Source organism: Panonychus citri, unplaced genomic scaffold (assembly GCF_014898815.1).
Source record: "Panonychus citri isolate SS breed McGregor unplaced genomic scaffold, ASM1489881v1 Contig00140, whole genome shotgun sequence".
Taxonomy (NCBI): domain Eukaryota; kingdom Metazoa; phylum Arthropoda; class Arachnida; order Trombidiformes; family Tetranychidae; genus Panonychus; species Panonychus citri.
The window spans coordinates 2,539,241-2,563,510 of NW_026515545.1; the positions used below are offsets into that span (position 1 = coordinate 2,539,241).

General features: G+C 31.9%; 6 protein-coding genes across 10 annotated transcripts; 3 read left to right on the forward strand and 3 right to left on the reverse strand.

Annotated features, from left to right (window-relative positions):
- The first annotated feature begins 254 nt into the window (after positions 1-254).
- LOC128395027 (probable tRNA N6-adenosine threonylcarbamoyltransferase) lies at positions 255-1,978 on the forward strand. Its single transcript, XM_053355419.1, has 6 exons — positions 255-437; positions 586-807; positions 917-1,086; positions 1,185-1,234; positions 1,294-1,372; positions 1,443-1,978. The coding sequence occupies exons 1-6, from the start codon at positions 323-325 to the stop codon at positions 1,812-1,814; spliced, it is 1,008 nt and encodes a 335-aa protein (XP_053211394.1). The 5' UTR covers positions 255-322; the 3' UTR covers positions 1,815-1,978.
- Positions 1,979-2,002: 24 nt separating this feature from the next.
- Positions 2,003-3,559, reverse strand: LOC128395026 (cleavage and polyadenylation specificity factor subunit 4-like). The gene has a single exon (XM_053355418.1). The coding sequence runs from the start codon at positions 3,330-3,332 to the stop codon at positions 2,289-2,291; it is 1,044 nt and encodes a 347-aa protein (XP_053211393.1). The 5' UTR covers positions 3,333-3,559; the 3' UTR covers positions 2,003-2,288.
- Positions 3,560-4,192: 633 nt separating this feature from the next.
- Positions 4,193-13,429, reverse strand: LOC128395025 (protein hu-li tai shao-like). 5 transcript variants are annotated; one of them, XM_053355413.1, is made up of 11 exons: positions 12,502-13,427; positions 12,186-12,328; positions 11,694-11,925; positions 11,063-11,386; positions 10,595-10,852; positions 7,627-7,737; positions 6,654-6,948; positions 6,444-6,572; positions 5,888-5,962; positions 5,202-5,228; positions 4,193-4,879 (listed from the first exon to the last, which is right to left on the reverse strand). In XM_053355413.1, the coding sequence occupies exons 1-11, from the start codon at positions 13,009-13,011 to the stop codon at positions 4,779-4,781; spliced, it is 2,205 nt and encodes a 734-aa protein (XP_053211388.1). In that variant the 5' UTR covers positions 13,012-13,427; the 3' UTR covers positions 4,193-4,778. The 5 variants fall into 5 exon arrangements, with proteins under 5 accessions (XP_053211388.1, XP_053211392.1, XP_053211390.1 ...); XM_053355417.1 differs by lacking the exon at positions 7,627-7,737 and having other exon boundaries at positions 12,502-13,429; XM_053355415.1 differs by lacking the exon at positions 5,888-5,962.
- A 1,306-nt stretch (positions 13,430-14,735) lies between these two features.
- Positions 14,736-17,459, forward strand: LOC128394620 (F-actin-capping protein subunit alpha-like). The gene is made up of 6 exons (XM_053354966.1): positions 14,736-15,210; positions 15,333-15,384; positions 15,516-15,579; positions 15,682-15,968; positions 16,127-16,283; positions 16,656-17,459. The coding sequence occupies exons 1-6, from the start codon at positions 15,099-15,101 to the stop codon at positions 16,854-16,856; spliced, it is 873 nt and encodes a 290-aa protein (XP_053210941.1). The 5' UTR covers positions 14,736-15,098; the 3' UTR covers positions 16,857-17,459.
- Positions 17,460-17,674: 215 nt separating this feature from the next.
- LOC128394621 (DNA replication complex GINS protein SLD5-like) lies at positions 17,675-18,838 on the reverse strand. Its single transcript, XM_053354967.1, has one exon. The coding sequence runs from the start codon at positions 18,710-18,712 to the stop codon at positions 17,978-17,980; it is 735 nt and encodes a 244-aa protein (XP_053210942.1). The 5' UTR covers positions 18,713-18,838; the 3' UTR covers positions 17,675-17,977.
- Positions 18,839-19,235: 397 nt separating this feature from the next.
- LOC128394660 (uncharacterized protein DDB_G0271670-like) lies at positions 19,236-22,005 on the forward strand. Its single transcript, XM_053355014.1, has 2 exons — positions 19,236-19,380; positions 19,507-22,005. Exons 1-2 carry the CDS (start codon positions 19,342-19,344, stop codon positions 21,190-21,192), a joined length of 1,725 nt encoding a protein of 574 aa, XP_053210989.1. The 5' UTR covers positions 19,236-19,341; the 3' UTR covers positions 21,193-22,005.
- The last annotated feature ends 2,265 nt before the right edge of the window (positions 22,006-24,270 follow it).

Genomic DNA, 24,270 nt, shown 5'->3' on the forward strand with positions numbered 1-24,270 from the left:
CATTAACTTTCATATCCAAAGTTCTGCTTTCTATTGATTTTTCATTCCATTTTTTTCTTCTTTCCTTTTCTCAAGTTGGCTAATTATTTTCATCATGTGATTATCAAATAATATTTCTTTCATTTTCTTTGATATTACTATTATTTAATTGATTGATTTTCATTTATCGATTTTTTTTCGTCAAATTTCTTTTTCAAATTTCCCGCCGGTTTCTATGGTTACCAGAAACTCAGTTCAACTTTTTGTTTGTTTTGAATTTTTTGTTTTTGTTTAAATTGTTTTCTGATTAATTTGATTGTTTGTTAAATTATTCAGTTTAATTATGGTTATTGCATTAGGTTTTGAGGGAAGTGCTAATAAACTAGGAATTGGTATTATCAAGGATGGTCAAGTTTTAGCTAATCCTCGTTCAACTTATATCTCACCTCCTGGACAAGGTTTGTCTTAATTGTGATTAAGAGTTTAAATTTGATTTGATAATCTATCATTGATAATCATAATCTACATTTCGTTTTGCAGATTCTTGTGGTTGGTGTTAACTTTTTGCACATTATTGATTTTGTTTCTTATTTTCTCTTCTCAAAGGTTTTCTCCCCCGAGATACAGATAAACACCATCAGAATAAAATTCATGAATTACTTGGTAAATGTCTTGAAGAAAGTCAATGTAAACCTGAAGATATTGATGTCTTGTGTTATACCAAAGGCCCTGGAATGGGAGCCCCTTTACAATCAGTCGCCATTGTGGTTCGAACATTATCTCAACTTTGGAATAAGCCAATTGTAGCTGTTAATCATTGCATCGCTCGTAAGGGTTTTTAATATTCCTCTTTAATGAGAATTTTTATTCTAGAATTTAAATTTTTCTTTACTCTCTCTTTCTCCTTTTCCGTGAATGAAATTTTTCTTCTTTCAAGACATTGAGATGGGAAAGTTAATTACTGGTGCCAAAAATCCAACTATTCTCTATGTTAGTGGAGGAAACACTCAAATTATTGCCTATTCCAATGGAAGGTACAGAATCTTTGGAGAAACCATAGATATTGCTGTTGGCAACTGTTTAGATCGATTCGCTAGAGTTCTCAAGGTAATTAATCAGAACTATTAATTAAATTTAACTTCCAGAGTCTAATTAAGTTTTTTCTTCTCATATCGGTCAACATTTCAATCCCTTTTAAACTCTAGCTTTCAAACGATCCTAGTCCTGGTTATAATATTGAACAAATGGCTAAACAGTAAGTTGAAATGGAATCGAATTCAATTTGATTAGTGATCAATTTTATATTATTTCCAGTGGTAAAAAATTAGCTCCACTTCCGTATGTAGTCAAAGGAATGGATGTTTCTTTCTCTGGATTACTTTCATTCATCGAGGTAAATGTTTTTTCATTTACTAATTTCGTAGTTAATTAATCTAACTTATATTTTCTCTATTTCTAATTAGGAAAGAACCGATAATTGGTTGAAAAAGGGTGAATATACACCTGAAGATTTATGTTTCTCAATACAAGAGACCATTTTTGCAATGTTAGTCGAAACAACCGAACGTGCGATGTCCAATACAACTTCTAAGGAGGTTTTAATCGTTGGTGGCGTTGGATGTAATGAGAGACTGCAAAAGATGATGTCAGGAATGGCCCAAGAACGAGGGGCGACACTTTATGCAACCGATGAACGATATTGCATCGATAATGGAGCCATGATCGCTCAAGCTGGAACTTTACTATTTCAAAATGGACATTTAACTCCCGTTTCAGAGGCAACGATTACCCAGAGATTTCGTACCGATGAAGTTCCGGTTGATTGGATTGAATAGAAAACCAAAGAAAATTCAATCCGATTATCATCTTGTTGTTGTTTATATTTTTCAAATTAATCAATTCTCGAGTTTTGTTCATTCAAAAAGATCAATAACTAAGAAATTAATACTTTCAGTTACATTTGAAACTCGAATAAAACAAAAAAACAATTAAGATACAATGGACAATTGAGTCGACGAAACAATTGAAGTTCATTTAGTTTGAATTTAATTTAAAGTAATGAGATAAATTTTACACTTTTCTTAATTGTAACAAAAAGAAAATCGTTTTTTTTCATTCGCAATAATTAGCTGATTGATTCGATTGTGAGGGAATTGGAATATTTTAAACCGAATTTGATCAACTCGTAAAAATGATTTACTGGACAATTTTTTTTGGCTTAAATATAATTCACTATATATTGTTCAATACGAAGAGAAAAAAAATGTTTCAATATTACACAAGAGTCAAATAATACACAATCAGAGGTTCTATCTTTTCGGATCAGATCTTTTCGCTTGAAGTTCCTTAAGAGCGCTACTGAGAAATGCTAGATGACCTTTGGGACATTTATTAGCATAATGACCTCTCTCTCCACATTTATAACATGTTACTTGGTCTAATGGCCGGTGAACTCTTTCTTTACCTCCTTGGGCATCTTCCGAATCATCAGCATTTATTGGCGGTGGTCCACCTTTCTTGATAAAGTTTGGTGAAGGTCCATGGTTTTGATTTTGATGAGGATGTTGATGATTTGGATGATTAGAATGAGGTTGATGATGATGGTGATGATTAGAGTGATTAGAGTGTGAAGGATGATTAGAATGATGGGAATTGTGATGTGAATGATGAGGAAGCTGTTGACCAGGGTGTTGTTTCATTGAGAATAATTTACTCTGAATTGCTTCTTCACGAGCTTCTGGTGTCATTTTTGGACAATTGTAAATTTTGTGTCCTGATTCGTTACAATAATGGCAAATAACAGTTCCTTTTTTGGTTTGAATAGTAGGATCATTTATGGGTAAATCGAAACGAGGATGAACAAATTTACATTCAGGTCCAAGGGGACAGAAACCAGCAAGATAACATAAACAAATCAAACGTCTTGTATGTCGATGGCGACAATTGGGACCATGGCGACAAAAACCTCTATCATACCAGGGACAATCTTTAATCTTGGATTCCGGGTCAATATGAAGAAAGGGACATTCTTTATTACTACAGGCATGAAAACGAGAGTAAAAGTAACACTCAGGCATTTTGGATGCATCAAATTCATGGAGAAACTCGCAGAGATCACCCTTTTTACATAAACCACGCAGCCAATGTTTACATACAACCGACCGGTCTCCCTTTATGTGTCTAAAAGGACAGTTAAGTCCACGAGGACAGTCACCGCGAAGATGAGCAATACAAACAGCAGCCCCTGACTTATCCATACCCGGAAAAGGTAAATTCAAAGCACCGATTTGCTCCTCCAAAGCAGTTTCCACTTCAAAAATAATATCATCAGTTCTGGCAAGTAATTCCTCCATAGTGAACACAAGTAAATATAAAACAAACAAGCAAAAAAAAAGGTCAATTCAACACAATCGATGAAATCAAAATAGGATAACTTTATTGTTTAGACATAGGTAACTAAATCTATTAAACAATAGCTTCAAACAACCAAAGGAACAATAAATTAACACTAAGAAAAAGCTACAATTTTAACCAGCAATTAAAAAGATTAATAAACTATAGTAAACACTTTAAGATCCAAAATGTTTACTATCAACAACAATTCATTTCCATGTTAATCGTAATCATCGAATAATTAAATCGATTTAAAATCACCGATCGACCGATTAATAGAAATTGATTATTTTCTCTCTTTCATTTGTCTCTTTCTTTTCCTATTCGATCGTTAAAATCTAACTTAGTCTCCTCCCCAATTGTCTAAACTCTTTCTTTTCTCTTTCGCACAAACATCGATTCTTATCGATTTTCTTTTCGATTGTTCGAAAAATCTTATTAAGCTAATTACGAATAGAATTTAGTAAATTTAGTAAAGTTGAGATGGCGACACTTTCTGTTGGAATTTCTCGTTGCCATGTTTTGTTTTGTTCTTTCTTTGGTTTTGGCGGTTAAGAAAAAAACAAATTCTAATTCTGTTGGAAAGAGAAAAGGTTTTCCTTTTAGTGTTCAAGTTAATTAATCAAATTGTTTGTTTATATTTTCGTTTTCTTTTAAATTTATAATTTGTGTTGGTGACTTGGTTTGTTCGGTAATTAGTAAAATGTCACGAGAAGTTGTCTCAATGTGTCTGGAAGATCATGAGAAGAGTGTTCGTCCCTGTTTATATGATTTCCAATGTATGATTTTAAAGAAAGTGGAAGAGGCTTTGGAGAAGAAATTTGATTCATTGATGCGGATGTTTATTCATCAAAAAGCGTTGGATACGCATAAATACAATGATTTGAAGGATAAATTTGTTGGTGACATTATGGCTCTACTGAGACCAAAATATGAAGGATTGTTTAACGATGACGAGTTAAAGAACCGAATAGAATCGGTCAATCCAAAAAGGGAATTCAATTTTTTAATGGATGAGGGTAATATTCTTGCTAAATTGTTGAAGCCATTCAAATATGAACAGTTGGAGACATTTAAGCAGTTAAAGGATAAAGTGAGTAAATTGAAAAAGGCAGAAGAAAAAATTATTGAGGAGCTGCAATTGGAGATGGCTGAAGTTCAATCAAAACAGCGATGCATAAAGAATCAAACTTTAAAGGTGATTTCGAGTGATTATACCGCAGATTTACCAATACTCCCGGTCATGGATTCCGATTGAAGAGAGAAGAACCAATGGCAGAAGAAAAAAAAACCATCTACAATCTTCAACAGTTTCCATCTTATCTCTGTTCTCATTTTATAATTAATTATTATTATTCGCATTTATTAGATGATTTTGGGAAACAATTTCTATTTGAGTAAGAAAGTTAAGCCTTCTCTTCTTTCTCTTTCTTGTGCTTCTTTTTCTTCAAGAAGGATGGTGTTCGAATTCCCTTCTTCTTTTTATCCTTTTCAGATGTTGATGTCGCTGTAGAAACAAAAAGGAAAAGTAAAAAGAATTAATTATCCCGATCAAACTGTAAAAATCTACAATGAAAAAGTTAATTGTCATGCAAAACACCAAAGAAGCGCAAGCAACAATCAGTCAAAATAATTCATCGGCTCATAAGAAATCAATGTTATCAAAAAAGGTAAACAAAAACAAAAGTTATTATCATGAGAAAATAACAAAACATAAACAATAAATTTCTAAAAATCTATTGACAAGGCAAAGCGAAAACAAAACGCATTTTAAATGATTAATTTCAGCAAATTGAAAACAAATATAATTAAGTTAATTGTTTGGTTACCTTCAGTTTTACGAGACTCAGAAAATTCTGAAAGTGACCAAATTCACGTTAGTTAATTAGTTGGATGAACAAATCGATGATCAAAACAGTCAAGTGAAGGTGATGGTAAATCGAAGGTAGAAAACGAAAAGAGAGAGAGAAAAAGATTAATTTGTTAATCGATTATGAAAGAAATTGAAGTTTCGATGATTAAATAAATCATTGAGATTAATTAGCAGACACTAATTAGATGAGAACAATAATTAATAATAATAAGCAGAAGGTTAAATTATCTTATTAGCGATTCTCATGCCAGATGATCAATTGAATTATCCAGCAAAAAAGCTAAACAAACCAACAGAATAATAATGATAATAATACTAAAAGAAATTAAAATTAAAGTTAATTGTGAACAATAAAACAATACGAAAGTGATTGTTTTAAGTTTGAAAACTTTTTGCTTTTTTTTCCAACAGAAAAAGAAACAACAACAAAAGCATTTGTATCATGTTAGTAGTTGGAAGAAGATTAGTTGCTCCATGATATTAATTGTTACTCTGAGTTCCATGTAATTAATTAATGCATCAGCCCAGTTGGAAAATAATAACATCGCAAGGTGAGTGAGAGAGAGAGAGAGAGAGAGAGAGAGAGAGAGAGAGAGAAACATGATGATGATGATGATGAGAAAGAAGATAAAAAAGACTAACCATCAGGGCTCGGCGTTATAATTATCTGAAGATCTGAAGTTTTTGGATGATCCAATAAAGATTTGGAGGCTTTTTCTTCATTGTCAGTTAATTGTTGAGTAATTTTTGTGGGTTTGTTTCAGAAAATAAAGAGGCAAACAATTAGAAATACACAATCAACACAATTAACAACACACAGAGTGGCTAAGGTAGACTGATCTTGAGAGAGAGAGAGAGTTGAAAACTATTGATACAAAAAGTTTTCCCATAAAAAATTAACTAAAATTCAAGTTTATCAATAAATATACAGAAATGATTAAAGATTATCAATCATCTGAGATTATATTTGAATTTTGTCTGTTTCCTTGTTCAGTAAAAATGAAAAGTCTCATGAAAAAGTTTTTCCATTCATTAGGAAATTTGTATGTGTGTCTCTCTCCATGTTATCCAATATATATTTAAGAAGATTATTGATTATGTTGAATATTGATTGGATTTAGAATTAATGATATTTGATTGATCAAATAATTAAATAAGAGTAGTGAAAGACTATTAGGGTTGTAGTTAAGTTTTTTACCTTCATCAGAAATTGGTGATTGAGGAGATTTAATTTGTTCAACAGGACTAGTGATTGTATGATCCTCATTAATATGGTCCACCACTGGTTCCAATAAAAGGTGTTTAAAACGATCAGGAATATCATCAACTTGAGAGAGAGAGAAAGAAAAAGAGAATCGAATTAAAATTAAAGTTCTAATCAATTGATTTTGTGAGATATTTTCTTTACCTGGTTCGCCTCTTTGTTTCTTTTCGATATATTTTTTGTATTCTTCCAATTCTTGATCGGATACATTGTCGAATGGATTTTTGGCATATGCACTCTTGTAGACTGTTGCATTGTGTTGAAATTCCCGTTGAATTATGCCTTTCGAAGCTGCACCGACAAGGACTACATGATCAGTCTCATCTCCTCCTCCGCTTCCGACAGTTTGTCGTTTATTCAGTTCTTCCCATGTAACACCTTCCAAAATATGACTTTGTGGGCCACCGGAGATTTTATTTTGCATTCTTACTTTTTTCATCTGTAAATTGGATAAAACAAATGATTGATTAATATTAATTCGTATCATTAACTAGAAGCGGCAGCAGTGGTTATGGTTATCATATCGAAACAGTGGGAAAATGATAATGTTCAAGTGGATCAATCAAGAGAAACAACGAAAAATAGTAATAAAAACTATTCCAGACGCATCATCATGATTCCTAATTCTCATTCTGATAATCACTTTTTCTTCCTTTTTTTTTCAATACGAAATTTGTCCTTGGACTCTTTTCGAACTGAACAACCCTAATGCTTTCATGATGGAACAAGTGAGAAAAGGAATTGAGGTCAAATTATAACAAGTAGATAGGAAAACGAGAAAAATAATAGAAAGTGGAAAAAGAGAGAGAATAAGAAAGAGATAGAGAGTTTTTTCCAGAGAGAGAGAGAGAGAGAGAGAGAGAGAGTTTATTCAGGGTATAGTTGCCAACGCCCTAATTCTTGTGATCATCTTCATCTCTTTCCGAGGCTCAATTTTTATCCATCGTATAAAAAGATACATCCTTTACTCTCTCTCTCTCTCTTTCATTTTCTCTTTCATTAGCTGATTGTATGTGTATATCATTAACTTTTCATGTTCCTTGAAAAATGAACCACCTTATTATTATTTTCTAGTTTCGCTTTTGATTATTGGGCATTTGATGAAAGAAAATCAAACCTCTTCCTGTCTTCGCTTAAACTCGGCGGGATCCCCATTAACAGGCACAAATTGATGAGGATTATCAATTTTAACTGGATTGCTATGTGAAGGTGAAGAATCTTGAATCCACTATAAGAAAAAGGCAGAGAAATGAAAGCAGAGAGAGAGAGAGAGTGAGAGAGGGAAGAAAAGAGACAAGGAGAGAGAAAAATGGAAAGGTAGAAAGAGATAGAAAAAAATGAGAAAAGAAAACAATTAAATTGAGACAAGTTAATCATGTTTTATGTTTTTATTATTAAAAGAGATCGATAGAGTAGAGTAAGTGTGTGAGGGAGCAAAGAAAACAATAGAGTGATGATGAGGATAAAATGCAATTGATGATATCAGTTAATAACCGTTATTATTATTATATAATGTGAAATTATATCATTATCATTATTATTGTATTAAAACTATTGTTATTAATGAAATTATTATTTTTCCAGGTTGAGGATGAGTTTGAGGATAGAAACAAGAAGATGAGGAAAGAGAGAGAGAGCAGAGAGAATCGGTCTTGTTTTTTTCAGGTAAATATATATGTTGAAAGTGTGAAAATAAAAAGAGACCATGATAATCAGGATGATTATGTTATAATCATGGTTGATAATATATTCTAGGTATGGTAACAGAAATGATAAAACTCTAAAGATGAACAAGTAATAAAACAAAAATTGATACAAAAGGTGCGGCAACAAAACGGATAACATGTCTACGAATGAGTCTCAAGTGGTTACAAGATAAAATACAATCTAAAAATTGATTAAAATCTATAGATAATTAATTAACTGTAATTATGTGTTCATTTGTAATACTAATCCTAAAAACTTTTTTGTTTCATCTTTTCTTTTAAATTCTTAGGGAGTCAAACTTTTCTTAAATAATATGATTAGGTGATTGTAACGCTGAAATTAATTGGGAGAAACTTTTTCTTCAGGATGATGACAAAATAAAGTAAATATTGAGAGAGAGAGAGAGAAAGAGAAAGAGAAAGAGGGAGTTGACGGGAGAGTAGGTTTTAAATTGTAAAAGTAACTACTAAGAAAGAAACATTTCATCATAGTAATTTTGTGAACTCAATTAACAGGTTTCAAGGTAGAAAATGATGATAAAGTCGAGAGAGAGAGAGAGAAGCTGAAAGTCTTGAAAAGTGAGAGAGGCAACACTTGAGTGGGAGAACGATAGGTAAGTCACGGTAAGCGTTTTACTAGAAAAGAAAAAGTTTGGTCGATTAAACTGTAATAGTGGAAAAGATGATGGAAGATGAAGAGGGAGAATAGGAGAGAATCAGGTAGATGGAGATTGGAATAAACAAACAAGCTGCAACTAAGTTTTTCTTCAGAAACAACACATCCTTGAAAAAAGAAAGAGAAAAGAAAGAGAAACGTGAAATAAGTCTGACTGAGAAAAAAAGATGGAGATGAATCAAAATATGAGGTAATTCTGCTGCTTGTTTCTCTTTCATATTCTTCATCAATCACTTTCTATCCAAATAAGAAACCTTGTTAAGGTAAATTCTTTGACCATTATCATCATCATCATTTCTAATCGTTATCAACATTTTTATAAGCATAATATCAATTTAATAAGCGGAATACCAATCAACTATTATCATCAAGTTTCCTTCATCTTCAGGGGTAAAATTATCTAAAATCTTTCTTCCTCTTTTTTTATATTCTTTCATGACTAACTAATTCTTTGAGAAAACAATTCATCGTGATAACTATGCACACACAAACATAGATTATCATCACTGTTAATCAAAAATTAATTGAAAAAAAAACTAAATTTGAGGACTAGATTAAGGAATATAAGGAGACACCGAGGGAGAATAAGGAATGATTAAGGAGCCAAACCCAAAAAAGAAAAAAAATCGTCTCAATCACTGACAATTCGTCAGAATAATAAAAATGGTGGAAGACAATTATGATAGAGTCTTTTTGACACAACAACGTGAAATAAGAAAAAATATTAATAATAATAAGCTTATGGCAACAATTTGTTCCTCAAGTGAAAAAGAAGAAACAAAATTCAACAGAATGGAGAAAAAGCAAAAGGGGAATGTCTGAATATTAATTGAATAGACTGAGAGAGTAGGTAGAACAAATTTCTGAGAAATAAACTTGCGCAAATCTAAATAATAACAATCAATTTGTAAGCAACACTGTTGAACTTTTGGTGAACGCAAAAGCAAAGCGACAGATCAACAATTAATCAACTGATCAAATGCTAATATATGTTGGGTATGGTCAAATTTAGAGTCTGAAGACTGAAGAGAGATGATATCTATTAAATTTGTTGATTAACTGTCAACTTTTAAATGAGATCAGCGTTTTGCTTATGCGCAACTAGACGTTCGGTAATTTATCGGGATGGAAAGAGAGAGAGAAAGAAAATATATTAATTTCTCTTGTTATTGTTTTTTTGCCTCTGCCCTTTAAGTTACTTGCGAGTAGGTTAAACAATAGCTTTCATTGAAAGAGAGAGAGAGAGAAAGAGAGGGAGGGAGGACAAGGTTAATTAGATTAAGTGCATTAATAATTGTGGGATATTCTGTTGATAGTATTTGACTTTGATGGGTAAGAGAAAAGATAAATGAGCAGATAGTTTTATCTCCTTTCTGTTACTCTATTATATCCTCATTATTTTTTACCGTTTCGTGCAAAGTAAATAATAATGTAACTAAACTGGTTGCTGGTGAAGCTCATGCACTTGATAAAAGCAAAAGGAGTGAGAGAGAGAGAGAGTGTGTGTGTGTGTGTTTCATGTGGAAGGATAGAAGTAAATGTGATTAAGGGAGGGGTCGCAGCTTTGATTGTGTATGTGTTTGTGTATTTTTGTGAGTAAATAGTGGCAGTAGTGCTTAGTATTGCTTCACTCTTTTTTGTTTGTCTACGTGCGAGAATAAAACGTGCTCAGAGATGTGGATGATTGGTTAAAATCCTTGTACCTTGGTAATTTTCTTGGGATCGAGTGTGCCGGTCTCGGAGATTTCCACTTTTTGGTATGAATTTGGTGAATTGACCCATTTAAGTTTGTCCTGAGTTTTCTTTCCATCGACCAATTTTTTTAAAGGACTCAACCATTTGTCTCCTTCAAAGTATTGGCTAAGTGAAGTTGCTGCGGGCGGTATCTCAATGTCGTATTTTGGTCTTTGCTGGTCAGCACGAAGTAAAGGTTGTCTGTAGATGTATCCTGTACGGAAGCCCTGAAATTAATACACAAGTTGTAACAGAGAACAAAAAAAGAAAGAATTAGAAAAAGGGCAAAATAATGATATCATGATTGATAAGCTTAAAAACATCATCATGTATTGATGATATTGAGAGATTAGGTGGAGATTAACTTTTCCTTAAAGATAACCGCCAAGATAATAGAAAATCAATCGAAAGGTTAGATTATATTAGGTAATATTTACCGCATTATCGAGCATCCGCATCTGAGCTTCAAATTCGAGATCCCAGACTTTCCATTTTCTAAGTGTCTCTCTGGTCACATCGTTGATTTTATTTGTTTCACTTTCTTCGGTCTTGGGAGTACCGTGAACTTTAGCTACCGGGGCTTTCACCACACTACGAACTTGTTCAACTGCTTCCTGGGTCATTTGGTAAATATTATCAAGTCCAATGGATGAAAGTTTTACTTGAGTTTCACATGCAAGTACCACATTTGTCATCAAATGAAGAGCTTCTTCAATTGTATCACCACAGGTCAAAACTCCATGATTTCTCAAGAACAAGACCTTTAAGGAAAAATAGAATAAGATAAAAAAAACAAATATAAGGTGATACGGAAGCGAAAGAGAAGAAAATAAATAAAATTAATGATTGTTAATGGAGACCACTCGATGTTAATAGGTAGAGTGATTTAAGTGATTACTCTCTCTGAATGAATCTTGGTGAATCACTTAAACCATTTTTATCCAGAAGAATCAGCAAGATTCATGGAGGGAGAAGAAATGAAAGTAGTTTAGGAAGGAGAAAAATGGACTAAAAAAGGAGTAGCTAAGAGAGGAATGAACTCGATAGATAAAGTAAACATTAGATTACCTTATTGGATGGACCAAGATTACGAGCGATTTCTTCACGTTCATCGGGATTAATCACAATCCCCTTGAAATCATGATAACTAACATCCCCAATGATAGCTGATTCTTGGCTAATCTTTAGTAAACCACATTTCATTGATGAAATAGCAACACAGGAAGGATAATGCATGTGAATAATTGCTTTACAATCGGGTCTCGCTGAATGAACAGCTGAATGAAGAACAAAACCGGCTCTGAATCACCGAAAATTGAAGATGAGAGAGAGAGAAATATATCAAAAAATAAAGAGAGCAGGGTCAGATAAAGAAAAGTAGGTGAATTAGGCAAAGAAGAAGAAAAAAAAAATGAAGAGATGATTGGATAGAGAAAAAAAGATTGTGATGAGCATCAAAAATTGAGAGAAAAAAAAACCGATAAAGAATCAGGGTCAATATTTATAATGATAGAAAAATGCATGAAAAAAAGTGATTGGAGTTAATTTATTTGGACAAACCTATTAAATCCAAAATTAGTGGAACCTGGATTGATAACATTTCCTTGCATATCTACTTTAAGTAGAGATGAGGCAGTTACTTCATGGTATTGTAAACCAAATGGGTTTAGTAAGAAATGCTCTTGGTCCTGACTAACTCTCACCTAAAAACAGAGAGAGAGGTACAAGTAAAGATACAAATATAAACATGTAAGAATTATAAATAGAGTAATTATATAGTTACCACTATGGAGTAAACAAAACAAAAACTAATTTGTTGATTAGAAGAGAACAAAAAAAAGAGTAAAATTTCAAACAAAATGTTAAAGTGACTTACAGAAATGTGATTGTAAATGCTTTGAGACCAACCATAAAGGTCAACAAGACGGTAAACAGCAGCAAGTTTACATCGAAGCAATTTCTCGCCTTTAGCATAATTAAAGGCATCAACACCTCGAATATCATTGATTGGTATCGCTGAGGAACCAAATCGAGCTAAGGACGAATTTCTCGCTGAATTGGGTAACAATAATTCGGTTACTTGTTGAAGAGCCGATAAACTTGATGGAGAATAACCTTCATTTATCTGTGATTCAATTATCCTTTCCAATTCTTCTCTAAACAATTGACTATTAATAACCATTTCAACTCGTTTCCGTCTCTCCATTTCTTTGAGATCTTGTTCAATATCTGGTGGTTTATTTACTTGATTCATATTGATAATATCATCATTTGTTGCTAATTCAGTTGAGGATGGATCATTGTTATCATTAATAATATCTGCAGTGGTGGTTAGGTTGTTTGATATATCTCCATTGGCTTTCCTTGTGGTTTTAGAGATCTCCATTTTTTTTTAATATAATCACCAACTATTTGATACTTTCACTAACAAAAAAAACACACAGAGAAAAAGAAACAGAGAAAAATAGAAACAGACAGACAGAGACAGAGAGATACACAAACACAGAGAGAAAGAGAGAAAAATATTTATTGTATCCAAAAAAAAAATTGATTTTCTTTTTGCTTGTGTGTAGTTGCTTATGTTGTTTTCTTTTACTATTGATAGACAATTGATAGAATGAAACAATTTAAAAATCTATCTCGATTTAGAGTTATGGTGATTTAAATGATAAAACACAATAAAAACAAGAAAAAAATAACATTAAATTGATTCACTAATTATTGATAAAATTAGAGACTTTTTTTCAAAACAACCGATCAACATTCAACCTCATCCACTCTCGGTAACGCCTAAGGTTTATTCACGTGTGAATGGGTGGGGCATTCGCTCATGAGCAGAGCACAAGTTATGGGTTTTTTTCCTGTCAAAGAGAAAAACCAGAAAAAAGAAAGAGAAACTTATTCGCTCATTTTAGTTCCATTCGAATCTCATAGATGTCGCCACTTGCTGATCTTTTTTTGGTCAACTTTTTTTCGATCGCAATTAATTTTGATTTGATTAACTTTACCTGTGAAAATGAAAGTTTGGTCTTATTGTTCTTGTACCACCAATTAAATGTATTAATAGATACCTGGATTGTGAATTGATAGATCACAGTCTTGATTTTACTAAAACTGAGCCTGAGATTAGACTTCGTTGGAAGTCATTAACACTAACCGATAATATTGATTGTTGATTGAATCAACTACTCTCATCAGTTTATTGGCAATAAAATTAAAGAGATTATCTTATTAATAATAATTGAAAAAGAAACTAGAAATATAGAGGTTAATAGAAAAGAGTAATTAATGCACCAGTAGTGAAAAGGTTTGACTTTATTTTTGATCGCTTCGATAACTGATCTTACATCGATATGATTGTTTGTTGGATAACAATTTTATCCAATTTTTTCATTTTTTGATGATGATTAGACTTAAGTGTTGATCAATAGCATAATATTTTCATCCATTAGCATAAATTTTTCGCGCTAAAATGGACTAAACATTTTCTACTGAATTAAAATCAAGTGATGATCAATCAAAAGTACCTTTCGATTTTTGATTCAAACTCTTTGAAATAGCCCAAAGTTTTGTTTGTTGTTTCTTTTTTCTCATTTTGTCAATTTAACCAAAATGCCACCAAAAATACGTGTCATTGCTCTAGTAGATTCGTTGGATAGTTCCAAATAATTAATTCATTGATTCCAAATTATGACAACAAACTAAAAGTTAATTGAAATTTTTGGGAACATTTTGAAGAGTTGAAATCAGGAACAATTCACTCAGTCGTTTCTTCAATTGATCATGTTGACCATTGAAAACGTTCCCATGCATGAAAAAAATCATTGAAACGATAAGTGACCAAAACAAAACGATTCGCGATGAAACGTCACAAACGGCCGATAAAAGTGACAAAAGTAACTGGAAAAAAAATTCCCTCCTGAAAGAATCTGAATCATCTGATCAACAGAGACAAAATCATTAACCAGATCTCTTCTCTCGACACAATCACCAAATGGACAATTAAACTGATCACATTAACTTATTCTCCATTCAAAGTTTGGTTCTCTTAACTGAGAAAAGCATAACTTGTGCTCTGCTCATGAGCGAATGCCCCACCCATTCACACGTGAATAAACCTTAGGCGTTACCGAGAGTGGATGAGGTTGAATGTTGATCGGTTGTTTTGAAAAAAAGTCTCTAATTTTATCAATAATTAGTGAATCAATTTAATGTTATTTTTTTCTTGTTTTTATTGTGTTTTATCATTTAAATCACCATAACTCTAAATCGAGATAGATTTTTAAATTGTTTCATTCTATCAATTGTCTATCAATAGTAAAAGAAAACAACATAAGCAAAAAGAAAATCAATCTCTTGGAGTTACAATATTTTCCACTCTTTTTGTTTGTTTATATTTTTTTCTTTGGTCTTTTTTGTTTCGGTGATTTTGTTTTCTTTCTTGATTTAAACAATTTAAATTAAGGTGATACAATGGAGATCTCTGAGACCACAAGTCAAGCCACTGAAGATATTTTAAAGATGAGAATTGTTACACAATTTATTCTTCATGCTCCTCCGGGGGAATTCAATGAAGTGCTAACAGGTAATTTACTTTATTTATGCCTATCAAATTTCTTCATTTTTTCTTCTTTTATAATTTAATTGATATTCTATTTCTAATGTTGTTGTTTTTCTTTTTTTTTCTATCCATATTCTCATTTCTAGATGTTCGTTATTTGCTTAACAATGATCCTTTGCTTCAACAACAAGCTTCAGGGTGGGTTTTCCATGAATCAAATTACTGTTAACTACATTTCTCTATCGGATGATCGTTAGATTATACAACTAAATATGTCTCTTCCTCCCTAATTTACTCACTCTTTTTGTTTCCCATTCTTCCAATTTTAGTATTTTTGCTCAATACAGTAAAGATCAATTGACACCAGTTCATCTTGAAAATTCTGAACAAGGAGTAAGTCTTTTTTTTGTTGTTGTTGATTCTCTTGAAACCAAATTAACTTACTGACCATAATTTACTCAATTTTAACCTTGTTTTGTTTCTATTCTGTTTCAGGTTTTGATTACTGAATTCAATGAGCTTCCTGGAGGTAGATTTTATGATCCTAAAATTCAAAAATCATTCAAATATGATCCAATCAGAGAAGAAGCTTCTGAATATCAACAATGGACTCCTGATTCTATCTCTGAACCATGGAGATCAAGTTTGGATGAATTATGGACTAATTACTGTAAAGAGCATTATTTTAATGGTGGTTGCTCTGTATTTAGTTCATCACAAAATGATGACATAACCCTGACCGCTTGCATTGAAGGACATCAATTCCAACCTCGTAATTTTTGGTCAGTCAAATGATATTATTATAACAATCAGCTGATTTGTTTACTTTTGAACATGAAAAATGAGAAATGAATTTTTCTTTTCTATATATTATTTTTGTTTTCTCTTGTATTTCCATAAGTCTAATATTGATTGTAATTTTTTTCTCCTCTTCTTATAGTAATGGTCGTTGGCGATCAATTTGGACTACTACTTTTAACCCTTCCTCAGGTCAAGCTGAATTGAAGGGAGTCATCAAAGTGCAAGTTCATTACTACGAAGATGGAAACGTCCAATTAGTTAGCTCAAAGGAGATAAAAAAATCTTTGGCAATTAGTGTATGTTGAAATTATTTCCTCTCTCTCTCTCTCTCTCTCTCTCTCAACAATATTCTATTCATTATATGAGAGTCTCTTTCTCATCGTTGATTAATTTTCCAGGGTTTCAAATTCATATATCACAGTTGACATCATTTTATTAGTTATCTCATATTAGATTTTAATTGATTGATTGCATTCCACCAAAAATGATTATACAATCACTTTCCCTTTCAATTGTCACCAGCTTATTGATATTACTTTAAGTATACCGATAAAGCTTTATAAATTTTTCTAGTTGAGGACAATTAAGTTTTATTTTAAATTGATGGTTTCATCAGATATTAATCATTCTCATATTATATTAATAATCCATTTTTATTTCCTCAACAGAACGAGAGTCAAACGGCCCATGAATTTGTACAGATAGTCGAAGATGCTGAAAATGAATATCAAACCGCCGTTTCTGACAATTACCAAACGATGTCCGATACAACATTTAAAGCCTTGAGAAGACCTTTACCAGTGACCAAAGCTAAATTAGATTGGTGTAGATTATTGAATTACAAACTTGGATCTGAACTGAAACATTAGAAAAGTTCATGTTATCGAAGAAAAAAACAACAACAACAACAACAACAAATGAAAGCAAAGATCACAAAAAGAACACCAATTGAACTGTTGAAAGTAAATTTCCATCACCACCTCGATCGCGATACTAAACAAAAAACACTCTTACAAACTTGACGAGCAAATGATGGATTCGACTTCTATTTTACTTCTGTCTCAATCTCTTCCTTTTTCTATGGGTCACCGTTTATATGAAAGAAGAAAAAATCAACAATTATATCGTCCTTACTACTGAACTTTCTCAGTACTCAGAAAAACCTCTTGTTCTCTCCTCTTCCCCACCGTTAATCAGTCTAGAGCTTTTTCACCTCACTCTCTTTCTAATATCTAATTAATCTGTCTCTCATGTGAGCTGAATCAATTGTCGGGTGATCACTTGGATATTTAATCAATTTGAAACAAACAATTCACAAGTTAATTTAAACAAAAAGAAGGGTAATCTGTTAATCTGTTATTAATTTAAAGAAAAAACTGATTTTCTTATAAATTGGACCACGTTTGTTAATTGTCACTGATAAACAAAAGCCTAGAAAAAAAAATTACATAAAATATCAATTCGATTTATAATCAATTCCTAATTAACTATTTTCATCTCTCTCTCTCTCTCTCTCTTTCGCTCAGTAAAATTGATGGAAAAAAGTAATTAAATTATTTTCCATTTTTGCTACAACATCAATTAACTGAATTAATCTCCTTTCACTTTCCTTTTTTTTCATTACTAAACAATTAACTTAATTTTGTCAATTCTAATTCCAAATCAATAATTGAATGTAACATTAGAATTTTTTTAACCTTCGTGCGTTTAATTAGTTACTTTTTGTTAGTAACAAAATAACTATTAATTTGAAGATTACAGAACCACCGAGATGATTAGATTTAGACCAGTTAAATTTTGTTGACACTTATTAAATAAATTAATTGATTGATTGGAGTAACCATATTTTCCTGATGGTTGGTAGATTCAAGGGAATGTGAAAAAGTTAATTGATTTGGGAGACTTTTAAATAATTTTTCTCAGTTGGTAAATTATCACTTGGAAAATAGGTGATGATGATGTATTGGAATTGAATGATCGAGTTAATTGTTCACATGATGTGTAAATTGTCCGATCCTTTTTGAAAATGTGACCTAAGGGAACTGAAGGGTAGAAAATATTGATCATCTTGAGTCATATCGACGATAGTTTGACCTCCACCATCAGGTTCTTCTAATACAACCGAAGTGGCCTCGTTACATCGTACAAAAACATATTCATTATCGGCTGCCGATGAATTAGCCGGAATATGACCAATTTTAAAGTCACTTAAATTAGCAGGCATTTGACTGAGAATAACTTCATCCATAAAGGTATCAATAGAAGTAACATAATTGTCTAAATATTTAATTTCCAATGGTGATAGTAGATTAAAGGCTTTTTTGGTATCACTACGAAGAAGACGGACAAATTCATTACACCTTGATTCCAATTTATTTAATCGAGTCCGATAATATTTGTTAACCAGAAAAGCAAATCGTCCAAGTTCAATTTTATGCTGTTCAACAACAAAGCTTCCCAATTTACTTCCAACTCGTTGTAATCCCTCTGACATGTATCTCATCTGTTCCAATATACATTCAAGTACAGTCTCTTCAAAAGGTAACATTTCCTCAACCAGACACTCATTGTTAACCACCTCAATTAATCTTCCATAAACTTCTCTAGGCGATGAGAACGGATTCTCTTTTTCAACTGTTTCTTCATCTTCATCTTCCATTTCAACCTCAGGTTGACTAATTTCTTGTGATGGTTCATCAGGTAAAGAGGAAGGTGTTTCATCCATTGAATTGAAGAAGAATAAACAAACGAAAACAAAAAACAAAAAATGAAAGACAATTTAACTAAATAATCACAGAGAATAGAAAATTAAACAAAATTAAAAATCACAAACAAAAGAAAAACAATCAACTCATTTGAAGAGAGAAAAAATTTTCCCGCCAATAAAATTACAAAAAGAATTCGAAACTGGTGCCATCTGCTGATTGATAATCAAACTAAAATATCGCGCAAATTTAAGTAAATAAGAAATGAAAACACAAACACTTATCAGTTCTAAAGTATTAGAAATATTAATTTCTAATAAAAAATTTGATAAGCAAGAACTTTTGTGTAAATAAAAAAGAAAAAGAATAGGATTAATTCAATTAACTCCAAAAAGAATGACAATTTCTCAATATGTTCAGAGTTGAAGGATTGTCTCTTTTTCTAATCAATAGATGGCGTTGGTTGTCGAAAATTTTGACGAAAAATGATTGGCCGTAACTGCGCATGTCACGAAAAAAGGGAATAAAATTTGTGTTGATTTAGTAAACAACAAATTCAGTTTAATGTCAGTCACTGTCTCGATTTGTTCACCACTATTGTTAACTTTTTATCATTAAGATCGTTTTTTTTTTATAAATAGTAATTTAAATGTCGTCGACAAGCAACTTCGTTCAATCCGAATTTCGGGTAAGTAATTAATTAGAAGATTATATTCTATTTTATTTCTACTTTTCTGTTTCCAAATTTTCGACAATTTGAAGAAATTTATTTGATCGTTTTTCTTATATTCCATTTTCTCTCTTTCTCTCTCAGTATGATGAAGGTAAAAGTCCTTTGATACTTTTGGCAGAGACTTGTCGAAATATTGGTTTAGATACAACTTCAAGTAAATCAGCAAAATCTTCAATTGATCATGTTAAATCTTCAAATAATTCGTCTTCTCTTTCATCTTCATCATCCTCTTCAATTGAATCTTCATCCTCACGTAAAAACAATGATTCTTGTCGTTTATCTGTATCACCTTTGAGAAACTCAACACCAATCAATTCAACAAATCGAACCAGTGCCAATTCAGTGAATGGATCAAACAACATAACCATAACCAATCATTCATCATCCTCTTCATCTTCATCAACGGATAGTTTCATTGGGAATAATAACAACAACAACAGCGTAACCACCAGCATAAGTAATAGTGAATCAAATGGATGCTCTTTCAAGCCATATGAAGATCACATAATCAGTAAAAAAAAGTGTCCTGACGATTCCCGAACCCGCTCAACACCTCAAAACGCTCAACATAGTGATAATAAAAGTCGACATCATCACAATAATAATAAACACTATGTCAATAAAAGTGAAAATATCTCAAAATCTTACGAATCAAATAGTTTAAACAAACGGGAAAATGTAAAAAGTTCATCATCTCTATCAACTAATGTGTCTAATATCGGATCATCATCATCATCATCATCAACAACAACACCATCAACATCATCGACAGTCAGTACATCATCTTCAAATACAACATCAACTTCAACGGTTCATGTTAATCATTCATCTCCATCATCAAAAGGTTCCAATTGCAATGATTGTTTATCTCCTCATCGACCATCATCAAAACCTTATCCACTGACTGTAGATAGTGTCTCCAAATATGTACCATACCCATCTCTCTCACCATACCTTGGCCTTCCTCCACCAAATGGTTATGATCCCGCTTCAGTTGCCGCTGTTGCAGCGGCTGTAGCTGGACACTGTCATTCGCCGAGTATGTGCCGAGATCCATTTTGTGCTGGATGTCGGTTTAACGCTGCCGCAGTTGCAAACGCTTTACATCATCATCAGGTATCACCTTGTCCCGCTGGATGTACACAATGTTCACATGTTACATCTCAAATGACCTCATCAATTAGCCATCAAATTGCTGCTCTTCAAGCAAACGGCTATTTACCGGGTAATTCATTTTATCCACCACCACCACACCCTCATCATTCACACCCTGCAAATCCACCAACATCCTCATCCTCATCCTCTTCCTCCTCATCAACCAATTCACCCCAAGCAGCAGCCGCCGCTGCTGCTGCTGCTGCTGTGGCCGCTGCCGCTTCGGCTTCAAATGTAAATGGTAAACCAAACGTATGTAGTTGGATGATGGGTAATACTTATTGTGGTAAAAGATTCACCTCATCAGAGGAGTTACAACAACACCTTCGCAATCACACCTCTTCTGTTTCAGCTCTTGCCTTTCTCGGTCAATATCCTCACCTTGATCCAATGTTAACTAGTCCAATTGCTGGTTTAAGGCGAACTACTTTTGTCCCAGTTAATCGTCATCATCCGTACAAATCTTTAACCACCAGTGGATCACCATTGAACACCTTAACTAATGGTTTAACTGGAGCAATTCATAAACCACCACCAGGATCACAATTGAATATGCATTATCCACCCTATGGACCATATACTGGACGACTTGGTCCACCCATTTTACCTTGAAAGAGAGAGAGAGAGAGAGATCGAATAAAATAAAAAGAAAACAATTAAAAGCTTAATGTATTTGACAAAAACAAAATATAATTAAGTTGAAAAGTTATATATTCAATCAAATTAAGATCCCCCATAGTGAACAAAACTAATTTAATCATGTTGAAACTTCAATAATAATCATATTTGAAATACCTTGAGTATAAACAAAACAAAAAGCTCATTCAACATCAATTTTATTTGACCGACAATCAACTGATTGTTTACAAACAAACAACATCAATTTCATGATAAAATCAATTCAATCACATAACATAATTGATAATGTTGATATAATGAGGAATAGATAAATTTGAGTGTTGTTAATATATTGCAACAATTAACAATCAACCATAAGTAATTAACATTAAGATGATCAATCAACATGATTATCTCATGAAAAAAAAACATTAAAACCAATTGAAATGTAACCGATTGATTTATATTAAGTTAATGACCAAAGGAGACATTGATTGTTGACCTTTTTTTTCATTAACAATTACTTTTCACAATCAAGTCGATTGTTAAATTTCAATTTTCTAATTGTGCTAATTTAGCAATCATCCTAATGAGAATTGTATATATTTATTGTTACTGATGACAAGCTCATTGATATGATGACAATCAATTTCAATAATTGTAAATCAACAATTAGGTGAAACCTTAAACATAATTAATTGTAATTAACTTTCACAAAATGAGTTTCACTTGATAACATTGTGTTAATAACTTAACCCTTTTATTTGTGTCTATCGAGTAAAAAAAAATCCATTTCATATAACCAAATTAACTTACAATTAACAATCAATTAAGAAAATTTAATCTCCGCTAACCAGCAATTAACTGTTGAACAATTTAGTTTACAATTAGTTAAATAGTGTCAAGAGATACAATCAAATGTTCAGCTAAATATCATCTTACTCAATGTGATTATTAGACAATAGAGAAACTTATTGATTTTCCTTAATTGTTGCCAAATCAATTAACTTTTACAACTAAAATTAACTGATGGAATCATTTTTCATTATCGTTCGCAGTTAGTTAACAATTAACAAATGATATTAATCACTATTGGTAAGTGTTAATTTTTCATTCACTTGTAAATCTGTCAAAAAGTAAACAAATGATCATAAGAAAAAACTGATTGTTACAATTAACGATTGTTTTTTTGACAAACTCAAAATCCTTTGCGACTTTACCTTATGTCCATTTGTTCAGGTAGTCATGTTGATGTTTGTTGTGTCCAGGTAAAGATTTTGTCTTGAAAAGTATTTACTGTTTACAGGTAAACCTGAGGTGTTGACAAAAAACACGTTGAGGTTTTCAAGGAAAGATAAATGGTCAGTATAAAGTAAAGAAGATCCATCAAGATGAGAGAGAGAGAGAGAGACAACAAAGAAGATGATGATGAGAGAGGAGAAAAGCTCAGACAAAGGTAAAAGAAGGTGGAAAAGTCATCATCATTATCATCTTTATACCTGAAGACTTAAAGATCGTTAGGATCAGTGGAAAGTTTTTTCTTTCTACTGGATTCAAGTAGAAAAGGAACCAAACTGAAGAGTAAGAGTCCGAATCCAATTTGAAAAATGAAGAAAAAAAGTTACAATGAAAAAAAAAAATAAATGATGAGGATGAAAAGTAGAAGAATAAAGAAAGAAGAACATTTTTCTTTCTCATCATCATCATCATCATCTAGAGGAGGATCATCCTTAGTAATATAACTTTACCTTTACCTATTTACACGGATTCATCTTGTTGAAGAAACAAACTATTAATCTTTTGCTTTTAGGGTTAGTGATATTCAGTTTCCATCCTCATCTTTGTAAATTTTTCACATTAGTCCATTGATAATCCATTTATATTATGCAAATGATTAACTAATCATCAAGATTCACAATTATTACTATGGTAAAATAGTAAAGGTGGTAACCAACTTAATCTCAGTTGCATCGATAATTTAAACAGAATTTGTTGTCACAATCAAAACAAATCAAAACAATCTAATATATTCACACTTAACTGATATTCATCAGGAAGATTTAAGTGATTAAATTAAGAAAAGTGTTGATTATCTGAATTTTGATCAGCTGACTCTCGAAATTTATATAATGATGATGAGAGAGAGAGACAAATTATCAATGATGTAATCTATTAATAAAAAATGATCTATTGATAATCTATTTGATGCATTGATGATCAATCAATTATTAACAATTGAATATTAAAGTTTTCCCAATCAATTAAAGTGAACATGATGATCAATAATTATTTTGTTAATCTATTGATATAAACATGAAGAAAAAAACAAATCTCAATGAAAAACATACAATACCGATTCCATTACTGGTAAATTTGGGTTAATTTTAATCAACCCTCTTTACCAATCGGTTCTCGGTTTATCTCTCTCTCTCTCTCTCACCCTGTATATTCATGATCATCATTCACTGGGAATAACTTTTTTTCATCTCTAATGATGTTTGCATATCAAAATGATACACGAAAGAGAGAGAAAGTTTTTCTGTGTGAACAAAAAGTTAACATGAACGAAATGGGAAAAAGAGGTTTTTTTTGTACAGAAAATAAAGATTAACGATTGATTATTAGCATAATGAAAACATACACAAAGATGAAGATGAAGATGAAGATGAAGATGAACATCATTAATCAATCGCAAACTGATATTTACCTTTTTTCTTGCACATTAATGACCAATGTCGATATGAATCTTAGCAGTATCAATTTCAATGGTTAATTTGACGTTGCAATGGATTCCAGGAAAGTCGATGAGCGTTTTTTCAGCACAATGACAGAGAGAAGTGACTTTTAACTTCTGTGTGTGACCAATACTAATGATCCATTGGCACTCCTGGTTTGTTACCTTTTTTAAGATCATTTATCTAACTCTCAAATGATTTTTTCTTCTCCAAAGGTACAAACTTTTTCCTCTATGTCAAGGGTCAAATTACAAGGTCATTCTTGTGAATGTCACCGATCTAGTCTCTCTCTCTCTCTCTCTCTCTCTCTTAATACATTTTACTTGTTTCAAACTGA